Source organism: Monodon monoceros, unplaced genomic scaffold (genome assembly GCF_005190385.1).
Source record: "Monodon monoceros isolate NGI ecotype Baffin Bay Population unplaced genomic scaffold, NGI_Narwhal_1 Super_Scaffold_15, whole genome shotgun sequence".
NCBI classification, from domain to species: domain Eukaryota; kingdom Metazoa; phylum Chordata; class Mammalia; order Artiodactyla; family Monodontidae; genus Monodon; species Monodon monoceros.
In genome coordinates, this window is record NW_021703771.1 from 5,467,533 (window position 1) to 5,479,806 (window position 12,274).

At 37.3% G+C, this 12,274-nt stretch overlaps 1 protein-coding gene across 2 annotated transcripts in view; it reads left to right on the forward strand.

Annotated features, from left to right (window-relative positions):
* The window catches only part of ADGRB3 (adhesion G protein-coupled receptor B3), an 802,271-nt gene that overhangs the window by 398,190 nt on the left and 391,807 nt on the right, over positions 1-12,274 (forward strand). For both annotated transcript variants that reach the window (XM_029224183.1, XM_029224184.1), the window contains 2 exons: positions 1,752-1,820; positions 6,176-6,284. In XM_029224183.1, coding sequence (XP_029080016.1) covers positions 1,752-1,820; positions 6,176-6,284 — 178 coding nt within the window. The remainder of the gene's footprint in view (positions 1-1,751; positions 1,821-6,175; positions 6,285-12,274) is intronic.

A 12,274-nucleotide genomic window follows, 5' to 3' on the forward strand; every position in this document is an offset into this window, starting at 1 on the left:
AAACACGCTTTGTGCAATGTTTTCCCAGAAACGGAGATGCGTTGGCACAAATTGCTTCCCATTCTTGCGGTACCCTTGTTAGGAGCAGCATGCATTTTGTATGAGAGCAGGCAGGGGCTAGGACGTAGGCGCGGTCATGGACCTCAGCAAGGCTGACGGCGTGAAAGGGGATGAAACCTGCAACTTTTGTCTCACTAGCACCACGTCCCGTACTGAGTTCACTAGCCACAGGCGATCGGAGAACTCTGAAGGTTAATTCTTTCTGCCCATATGTAGAATTACAGCTCAGTGGACAAAGCCCTTGAAATGTTATCACCCCAGCCAGGACATTTTCAGTGGAAGAAATGGCTGGTAGTACAAAAAGGTTAAACGAATTAGAAAATGGGTCTCAAACAGACTTGCCGGTTTTCTTTTCCAAGAGCTGCCTAAAATATTCTGTAAGTTTTATAGAGGTTGTGACTGGAAACATGTTTCAGCCATATGATAGCCGGGAACTATTAAAATGAGTAGCACAAATAGGGCAATTAAATATAGATGCTAATAGATTCAAACCACAAGTGGAAATGAAGCTGCTTGGTTTTTCTTCTAAAAACACGCAGGTGAATTTCTTTGGAATTAGAGTAAAGGCCTATCTTGAAAAGCTGGCTGGATAGGGAAGAAGGCTGAAGAGGCTAAAAAATTGTGACTACCTGGTCCCCAACCCCTGAAGGGAGACCTGTCCTAAGTGAAGGTATCAACGTAAGGCCGTGCTCCTGTTCATAACATACGGAGCAGCCAGAAGAGATGAGCTCTGAGGATAAAAGCAAGGGACCACCGTCCGTGTAGCTTCAGACAGATGCCAAAGCTTCACTTTACACTTCTTAGGTCTACTGTGACCCCATGTCCCTGGCACCCTGGTTTTCCTCTCCTGGCTCACAGCAAGTGTGAGAGGATAGGAAGGTCTCTCTTTAGTACAGATCCCTCGTGTGTGAAGTGAGTACTAACACAGACGATGCGATGTGTGGGAAACAAAAAACGAACACTGAGAGGTGCCTGTCTGCCTGGAAAGGGAAAACCGAAACTCATCGCAGGCACTGCTGGAACACGTTAAAGCCAATGTGTTTCCAACAGTTAGTTAGGGACCAGGGGGATGACAAGGATTTGGACATCCCTCCATTTTGGCTTGCTGCAAAAGGCAGGGGAATTTGAAAATAGCCAAGACTTCTTGAGCACTTACCATGCAGGGATTTGAAAAATTTCATGTCATCGTTACAATAAGTAGTTGTAAACGTTAAAGTAAAATAGCCAGGAAAGGCAGAGCCAGGATCCAACAGAGGAAGGCTTCACTGGCCTCAGCTTTGCCCATGGCCTGTGACTTCACTGCGATGCCCTTAGACCCAGCAGTGTGAGTAGCAATCATTCCTCACAGGGAACTGGACGACTTTAATAAGACAAACACAGGGGACTTTCTTACAGGAGCTTACAAAGAGAGCTTCTTTGTAAGGAATAATTATATGGTGGCCTGACAGAGTAGAATGCAGAGCATATAACTGTGATAGAAAGTAAGTGTTGTGCCTATTGTGATATCTTCTGAATATGTGACGTTCTCTAGAAATCCCAGAATCATGTTGCTGAGAGAGGGTCCTCAGAGATCTTCTAGAATAGCATGTTAGGGTCATCAAAGTGTTTATACCTTCAGCGTTCAAACAGATGTTGTTGGAAAGGATATTCCCTCGTGTAACATTAAACCTTTTATCTAATTTAATTTACAGAACTTCTTTCAAATAGTTAGCAACCTTCTAGATGAAGACAACAAGGAAAAATGGGAAGATGCACAACAGGTAAAGCTGAAGTTATTTCAGAACTTAAAATGAAGTTGGTTAAATAAGGCTTTGTAATATGTGAAAAAAGTAATGGCTCGCTATTCCAAGAACATAATAGGAAACATTTTAAAGTCATTCTAGATTATCTCGTTCTAATTTTAGAGAAAACAAGTGACCTCCTTTATCATAACAATCTATGGAATCAATGATATTTAAAATGTGAAAAAACAGAGCAGGTTTAAGTAATGTTTAACTTTAAGGTATTAATACATAATGACTCTATGCCTTACCCATCATTTTCTTTCCCGTCTACAGACTATAGGAAAAATAGGTAATCTAAAAGGACACATTGCCATATCAATATTGATATGGTAAGATGCTTATAATGGAATGTTAAATGGAAAAGAATTACCAAGCAGCATGTAAACCTGATTGCATATTTGTGAAAACAGAAATGTAAAAATGTTCAGTTATAATACAAATATAACTTATGGATGGGATAAACAACAAAATAATAAACTAGCACTTTAATATTGCTTAAAAATAAAAAATAATAAAAGGACACATTGCAGACTAAACTGTGGGAGTACTAACTAGTAAAATCATTTGTATTTACTCTGTTATGTGTTATCTGAATTATGTATACAGATGTGCATTTTGACTCAAAGCCAAGAATTGTAAAAATGAGTTCTCATTACAAGAAATGTATTCTGCTTTTTTTCTCTTTCTGCTAAGCATGGTAACTGTAGCAAGGAGCCTTATTGGTTTAGTTATTGTTTTAAAAATGCCTGGCCCTGCCATTTGTGCTATACTCACTGACACATGGTTAATACTACTTTTTCTAAATCACAGAAAAAGTGAGTTAGAAGTTAAGAAAGGGAGAATAAGCATGTTTTTAAAAATCCTGTAGAAATTTAATGTAAACATTTTCTACTTGACCCTTGTTAAAAATTCCACGAGAAAAATGCAATATTGAAAATGAATATTTCCTGAGTTTCAAGTGGACCCTCTCTCTCCCTTTCCCTTTATAATCATATTCTGGGCCTTCATGCCCTTTATCTCTATCATCATAGGAACTCTATGGATAGACTCTAAAAATAGTCCAGTGTGGGTCCACCTCATTATCAGGTACAAGTGCTGTGCTTCTGGCCATAGCAAGAAAAAAAAATCGCTCCTTAGTTTAAGACACGGAATCTATCTTTTCCTACTAGTTTGAGTTATGTATTTGTCCTTGGCTTCATTCTAGAGGAGAACCTCCTTCACTCACTGTGAGAAAATGGTGTCTTTCCTTAGAATACACTACAGTGGCTAAGCACATCTTTGTACAGTGCTGGAGACTATTAATTATGGATATATTTAGGACAAATGTATAATACCCTATTTAAAACAAGACTGCAATCCATCAGATGGTGTTATTTACTGCAAGGTCCCAACTTGAGCAAATAATGAACAGTGGCAGAACTTTTTGTCAATGGAAAATCCTGAATCCATAATCCACCTATTTACTTGTGATTTTGAGTTAAGTATATTCTTATCTTTTAAATATTTTTTTCAGTAGTGATAATCCTTAGTGCTTCTTTGAAGTAACTATTTGAAATAAAAGCAACTATTCTGTAGTGGTGTTTTCATAAATGCAGCCAAGTGGTAAATGAGTCTCCAAGTTTTTGGCACAAAGGGTGAACTCTTCAGAAATAAGAGCTGTTTAAAATCTACCAAAGATAATCCTTTGTCTATTTTAGAGGAATAGTCTCAACAAAATATAACATAAAGCATAGCTCTGTGTGCATTTGGAAGACTAGCTGAGTAAAATGGTGAATATTGAAGTCAGAAGCGTTTTGCCATTAGAACTCACACTTTTGGACAATAAACAGTGTCATTTCATAGTTTGTTCACTACGCATAAACCCCAGTTATGAAGGATGAAACTATGTTTAGCTAAAGCATCCTACTAAAAACACAGTATACTAAAGTGAAAAAAAAAAAGGCTGCATTCTATATAGCACTGTTTTATACACCATCATTGTAGTTGGAATGGACGGTCCATTTCATTCAAGATGATTGTGGTGATCAGTATTTCCTTTTTATACTGAACACTCCTGTGTCTCTCCAGGAGTGCGTAAATTGTGGCCGCTGAGCCAGATCCAGGCTGGCACCTGTTTTGTAAGTAAAGTTTGGCATCATAGCCACAGTACCTATGGCTGCTATGGTACAGCAAGGACAGAGCTGAGTTGTTCCAACAGAGACCCCGTGATCCACAAAGCCACTCTCTGACCCTTTACAGAATAAAAAAGAAATCAGCCCCGGCTCTATGACATTTGAAAATTGTTGGGAACATATAACTACAAACAAAATCGGCTGCCACCCTAGAAAACCTCTCCCCAAAGTAGACAGGAAAGAAAACAGTTTTATTATTGAAGAGGCATTAAGCCAGAATGTGATGTGCATCACAGGCAGTTCACTAAGAGTTGCAAAGACAGAGAAACCTCATCCTTTAATACAGACGAGCGGATGTTCAACTCATTACACACGTGTTCTCGAGGTAAACAGTAGCTAGTTCTCAAGTAAGAGGACTTTAGGTAGTTCATCCTAAATGCACTGGGTAATTGGGATGACCATCTTGTTAGTTACTTGGCTTTATCCAAAGGAAACAGGAGCTCTGATATCTTCATGACTGCGGGCAGTTTTGCAACTCAGAGTGAAGCACCTGCTTAAGTCAGGGTCTAACCCTCCCACCGCCCCTCCCACCGCACAGCAATCTAGATGATGACTTTCCACTGAGAGACATCCCTGGGCCTTTAAGCTGGGAAGAGACTATTTAACTTTCAAAAATGTTTACACGCATTTCAAAGAGACAGAGAAAGAATTTAACCATTACAAGTTTTCTAAAGTAAATGCTCTTAAGGGAGGGGGGGCAAGGGGTTAGGGAGGGAGTCTCTTCTCTATTTTCAACTGGGAGGATTAAGCCTCTTCTTTTTAATTTGTATTTACCCACACACTACACATACTCATAGACACACACACACCTACGCAAAAATAGAAGAAAAAATACAGTAGCAGCAGGAAGTTTGGAGCTGATGGAAATTTCACACACATTTTTGGAATGGGGAGGAAATTTCACACACATTTCAGGAATGGAATAGGTAAGCAATAGCATTTGTCCCCAAATCTTCCTGAAACTAAAAAAAAAAGTACAGCTATCTATGCCATACGTTTCTAACTGTAATAACCATTGTTCATGTCTTCAACCATATGTGAGTAAGTATACGATGCATTCGAGGTGTCTGATTTTTGGATGGGTGCGGCCACAAGCTCCTGTAAAATATACACACTGTGCCTGCTGGCCACCCTGCCCGACATGTCTTTCTGCTAATCAGAGTGTCTCTCCCCCTTCTGCACAAGCCTTTGCAAATACAAAGCCATTTAAAATTCTCTAATCCACTTAAATTTTTCATGGCTTGAAGCTGCAGTGGTGCTGAATGGCAAAAAGCAATGAATGTAACTTCAAAAGACTTTCTGCTTTAATCTGGTTATATAATGCAGGCTGACTTTGTCAGCATGATGGGTTACACATGCTAAAATTCATTTGTCTTTTCAAATGGACCTCACATTCCACTCACTGTGAGCTATTGCCAGAATCAGGTCATCTTTAAGCAAACACTCATCTGTTTGCAGTGTATCAGGCGGATGGTGTTGGGCGTGTCTTACATATGTACGTGTGAAACACCTATACTAGAGCTGTTTTATGATCCTGCAAGTATTGCCAACACTATTATTCATACAGCAGCTATTACAATGATTAGAAATAAATGTCTCTCCCAAGATAGTTATTTTACAGTGAACTTAATAGTCTGTAAATATTCATGATGGCAATAATAATTATTTTTCCCCAGTGTTCATTGTACAGATGCTAAGTAAAAAAAAATGTAAAAAGCCCCCAAATTTCAGTGTTTGTTCTATGTTATATTTAAATGAGGAAAGGAACCCATCAAAAGTAAAGACATGCTGCTTCTAAGTGTACAATCTGTTAGATATTTTGAGTTTTCTTGGATTTATGAAGGATTAATCACGGCATCATATCACCTCCAGAGTTCTTGCTGGCTGACATTTGATGTCATTCTCAACTGTTAGTTCAAAAAATATACAACTGTTAGATGGGTTAAAAAATAAATTAATAAATAAAAATTTAAAAATAAAATAAAATGATTAAAAATAATTTTAAAAAGTAAAAAAAAATATAGCTGCTGCTAGTTGGAGAAATGACTTCAAATAAATCAGAGCTCATTTATGATCTCATTGTGTCTTTTTAAAATTCCAGTTATATATTCTATTATATAGATTTTTTAAATTCCATCTAACCTTTGCTTATTTTTGTAGATTTATCCAGGCTCAATAGAGTTAATGCAGGTGATTGAAGATTTTATACACATTGTTGGAATGGGGATGATGGACTTTCAGAATTCATACTTAATGACTGGAAATGTAGGTAAGAAATAGGATGTTTTCCCAAAATCTGACTGAATTTTTTTAAAAATTTGCAAGTATCTGAGTCATACATTCCTAGGTGTGGTACCCATTGTTCATATCTTTGAGTCTACATGAGTAATGTATTGTGGGTATTTGGTGTCTGAGTTTTCAATGGGCCAACCACATATGCACTATAGACACATACCTACACACACACACTCGCATGCATCTGAGTGTATTTGTATACATTTATTTAAGCCTACTTGTATTTATCTGTACACGTATATAGCAAATGTTTATTGCTCATGTTGAAAATATATAGTATATACTATGTGATTATATAAAAAATAAGCCTTTGTGGTCTCACAAACACTATTCATGAAGATGCCAAGTCACTTTCTTGCTAGGGGTCCCAAAGAAGTACTGAATCTCCATAAGGGTGGGACGCTTCAGAGACCTTTAGGGGTCACTGTCACAATGCTGCTGCTGCTGAAGTTTTCTTGGTAACTTCGAGGACATGGTGCGTCTCTCGGGTCTGTGTAGTGGATTCTGTAATGTTAGCACACGTAAAGTGAAAACATCTTTCTTCCTTTAGCTGTCTATAACATTGTCTCTTATAGGGAGGAATTACACAGAGAAGCAACATCCACATGGCCTCTTACGGTGCTACAATTATTGTACATTCAGCCAACAGCAATTATGTTAACTAAATGGCACATTTCTTTTTGTAGTTAAAAAAACTGCAAGAACAAAGAAATATTCTTCCTAAATAGTATATGCATTGAGTTGATACAGGTTTACAGTTTTATTTCTTTACAGCTTCCTCTTGTGATGTTACTGTGATTCAGATTTTCTTTCATTGTCATGTTTTAGCAATCTTCACATAAAGACTACTCACTGTAGATAAAGATGTGTTTAAATCAATATCTTACCTCACATTCTTATTCAAAGGATGTTTAAGTTTTAGTTTCTAGATCAAGAAGAGACCTAACTTCGGGAAGGGATTAACTAGGGGAGTTCACACGGTATACAACGTAACGTTTTTATGATTACAGCTTTGGTGGTTCGTTTTATACTTGATTTCTTCGGAAGGTCCTTTAGTCCTATAGTGACTCATTTGACTCTGAGATATATTCTGCCAGGGTGACCTCAACTTGTAACTGGTAATAGCTAACTACTGGTAATATTCTTCAGTTGAAGAGAACCTGTGTAAAGGAGACCTCAAAGGTCTGCAGACGGTTCCATGCCCACATGCCATCTTCATGCAGCTTGAGGCCTTACGAGTTAGAGTTATGCCTTAATCCACTTTCCAGAGATGGTGGAGGGCCCAGACTTTTGCCGAGAGTAGATGTCTAGCAGCTTGTGCTGGTTCACGAATGAAGGGAGCTGTCCTTGCTATGGGCAAGGAGAAGAAGAAGTGACCGAAAATAGTATCTTTATTGAAGGATGAATTCAAAACTCAGAGAAAATCCAAATTAAATGTCCATTCCAAAAGTGGCTGGGCAAAGAGAGGAAGGGTAAAATCCGTGGAAAAAGGGGGTAGCATGTTGGGCTATGAGTTTAGGGAACATGGAAGGAAAACCCTAGAGAGATTCTGGGGACGCTGGTCATTCAAGATGGAACCACTCTTCTAAGGGCCTATGATTTTTTGGGGGAGGAAAGAACCAGGAAGGCTGCTATGCCAGTTTGGACAATAGTAATTTACAAGAAAAACAGAGGGGGAAAAAGCAAAGAGCTATTGTTTTCTTGATTTTTGTTAATCTTAGCACCTAATTCTAAAAGGCATGGCTAATTAAAAGTATTATCAGATCAAAACATGGCACTTCTTCAGAATATGTTTGGAAAAAACTTTAAAAACCAAAACCAATCTTAGAGTCTAGTAACTTAAATTTGAACTTAAAGTAGGCTGTTTGAATAACAGCATACCAAATGCCCTATAGTACTAGTATTACTTACAACAAAAATTCCATAAATATCAATAAATTGCAAATCTTTATTCCTCTTTACCTTTCTTTTGACTTACCAAAATTGTATTTTTGAAAAATTTGTGTTAAAATCATGCTTTGCTTAGGTTTGCCTACTTCCTTTATCATCACTAAACTTTAAGAAGTATATTAAGCATAGTGACAAAGCAATTTAATGCTGCAAATAAAACCAATATTGTCTTATATTGTGTTCAGTCTTGTGTAAGGACAGTGTGATTGTTTGGCCTGCTGATCGCTTCACTGATTATCCATATAAGAAAAGGTTATATTCTGTGAATAAGTATCCCAAACATTATTACACCACCCAAAAGAGATTTTATTTATTTTGGTTTCTCCAAATACTAGTCGAGGGACTGACTTACTGTTGTTTGATGACCAGAAGAAGGTTATTCTCAATAATATTTAAGAATTTTCCAAAGTATATCCATATATTAGAGTTCTCCAGAGAAGCAGAACCAATAGGATATCTGTAGGTACATAGAAATAGGTTTATTTTGGGAGTTTGGTTCATGTAATTTCAGCAGCTGAGAAGTTCCAAGATCCGTTCTGTGCAAGCTGGAGGCCCAGAAAGCTGATGGTGTCATTCTAGTCCAAAGCCGAAGGCTTGAGAGCCAGGAAAGCCAATGGTGTTAAGCCCCACTTTGAATTCAAAGACCTAAGAATCAGGAGCACTGATGTCCAAGGGCAGAAGAAGATGGATGTCCAGGATAAGCAGAGGGCATATTCACCCTTCCTCTGACATCTTGTTCTATTCAGGCCCTCAATGGATGGGACAGTGCCCATCTGCATTGGTGAGGGAGAGCTTTACTCAGTCTACTGATTCAAATGCTAGTCTCTTCCAGAAATACCCCCACAGACACACCCAGAAATGTGGTTTAACCAGCCATCTGGGCATCCCCCTCCCAGTCAAGTTGACACATAAAATTAACCATCACAATCCACTCATATCAAATTGGGTAATATAAATAATAATCACTTACTATTCACATTCTTCATGGTATCCAATTTTATACTAGTATATGTAAAGCATGACTATAGTGTTGTGTCAGATATGTCCAATGTTTTTGGACAGAGACACACAGACAGAATAATTTGCAGTGACAACTTGTAAACTGTGTGAGTTGGCATTTGTTTTATGTCCTAAGTCCAAATATTAATTATCCAACATCAAGCTTACACACACACACACACACACATGCTTGCAGGCTCACAGACACACATACACACAGCATGTTAGTGATAAATAGAGACTAGGTAACTAAGAAAGTTTGTTTATTGCTTATGCCCATTTTTTTTTCAGTGGGTTGGAATAAGACTCCTTAACGAAGGGGGTGGGTGGTGATGTGATGAATTGGGAGATTGGGATTGACATGTATACACTAATATGTATAAAATAGATAACTAATAAGAACCTGCTGTATAAAAAAATAAATAAAATTAAATTTAAAAAGACTCCTTAAAGAACTTCAAAAGATCATCATGTCTTATAGAGACTACAAATTTTTTTTATAAAGCCTGTATGCACAGCACCTCTCTTTTCTGGAATATAGATAAGCTCTTGAAGAAAGAGACAGAGTTGAATAACCACAAATAAAAGAAAGACCATACAATTTAATAAGAGAGTCTCAGAACCTTGCAGATAGCTTATTTTATTTCAACTTTAAATAGTTTTGGGCTTTCTGTTTTCTGGTTCCTGGTTTTGACAGAAGGGGTTGGGAGCAGAGATGGTGCTGTTAGAATCACATACATAGCAGATAGAATACCTGAAACAATAAAGAAAAAGAAGTTCTGAAAGAATCTGGCAGAGTGGAGCCCATATGGTGGGAACAGCACTCTTCATCAAGATAAAAGTTTCTATAATCTGATTAAGATGGAAAATGAGTGACATGTCTTGGAAAGATTTTCTTCCAAAATAATTCAAATGAAAAGTTTTGAAGTTTCTTTTATCTGAAAAGTGTCCGTATCTGTATCAGCTTTTGATAACTGAAATGCTCTTATATGCTAACTATGAGCATGTTGGTATAAAGGTGAGCATGTTCATTGTGGGAGGGAACAGGTCCATAGCTTTGTTCAATTTCTCAAACGACTTATGACCTCAAAAATTTATTAACACAAGCCTTGGAAAAAAGTATTCTATGAACAAAGATGTTAAACAAGCCAATGCATTTATAAAGTAATTGAATATTTTTCATATCACATATGAATATGACATTCAAAATAGACACATGATAAATTATAATGAATAAAATTTAGTGAGCACTTAGGAAACACTGCTAAATAGCTTATATAATTACTCAGTAAATGAATGAATATGAAAAATTGATGTGCTACAGAGAGATTTAAATTTTCAATATGCCTCAGTTTATCCTAGAGTTGTATTCTACATGTTCTAAATATGCTGTACAGGCAAGTGATCTTCTTCAGTGAAAAATGTGAATTTTTCAATATATTTTTAAAATATTTATTATCGATTAGGTCGGGGGACTATATCTTAATATTATTTAATGTGCGTTCAAGTTATTTTTCTTCAACAAGAATATTTCTTGAAGAGTGTTTAAACTGACTTTCTACGCTTTCTCTCCAAACATTTCCTCTTCGGTTCTTTTCAGCCCCATTCTTCTCTCATCACTTTCCTGAAATTCCCCTCAGAAAAGCCTTCTGGAAACTCCCAATTGCCAGATTAAACCCCCACTGTCTCTTGAAACTGTCCATTCTCTTAACATTTGTGTATGTATTATATTATAAAATAGAATTAAGGGATAAAAATTACTCATGACTCAGAGATATTTAGAATTTTGGGAGGCAGTAAAGTAAAACAAAGCAGAGTATGCACTGAAGGGGGGACAAGCACATCGTTTGAGGCCCAGCTGTTTGCAGTTCCCAAGACAGAACAGGATGTATGCGACCTCACCTGTTCAGAGTTACAGGACAAGAGCATGAATGACAGCTGCTCTAGAGCATTTGTCTAAAGTTGTGGCAGCGTGTTTTATAGTTTTTTATTATGATTTTAGTCATCTATTTTCCATAATCACTTCAAGTAGCATATTGTGTTTGCCTTGTTGGTAAGAATAGCCTATTCTTTAGAAATTAAGTGTTTTAGTTTTGGACTTAAAACCTGAATTGTGTTCACCAAACTGAATTCAAGGAGGATCTGTCATGTGATGTATGTTGCAGCCCACTGACTGTGTTCAATTAAAAACAAAAAGAATTTGTCTCTTACTATAAGCAAAGCCTTTCCTTAGTGATTCAGGTCATTAAATGAATAAGCTTCTTGTCTACAAAGAGTTTGTAGTCCAGTTGTGGGCATAAAAGAATTACATAGATGAATAACATACCAAGTGCACTCTGGTGTGTGTCATGGAAACCAAATGTTACAGAGATTCATTCCGAGAGATGTTGTTCCATGTAAGGAACTAGAAAATGTTCTTCAAGAAGGAATCATTTAGTGTAGATGTTGAAAGATGGCTGGATTGTTGACAGTCCAACCTGAGACACAGTGAGTGACAAGGAGATGGTGACATCCCAGAACATTCTTTTAGCAAAAACCGTATAGAGTTGTCCAAGCTGAGATAGTGCTTAGGGGATACGTGGTCTATTTTGATAAAGACACCTATGTATGGAGGTAAAGGAAATGAAATAAATTTGGAGAGGCATGCTGAGACATGGTGTCACATGCTTCCGGATTCCGAAGACAGTAGGGAACTCCTGAGGCTTCATCGATGGGTGAGAGCTGTGCCTTGGAAAGACACAGGTCACAGCAGAAATAAAATTTGTTGAGATTGAAACATATTTTAAACACAGAGACCAGAAGGCTTTTTATAATAATCCTTGCAGGAGATAATGAAGACTTGAGTTAGCGGTAGTAAGAATAGAAACCAAAATGTAGTTATATCAGTTTGAGACTCTGAGGGTCGAAATGATGGCATTCTGTAACTGAATGCGGTGTCAGAGAGAAGGGAGGAATTGGGATTATATTGATTCAACGAACATTTGAGAGTGTCTTTCACATATTAATGTTTAAATG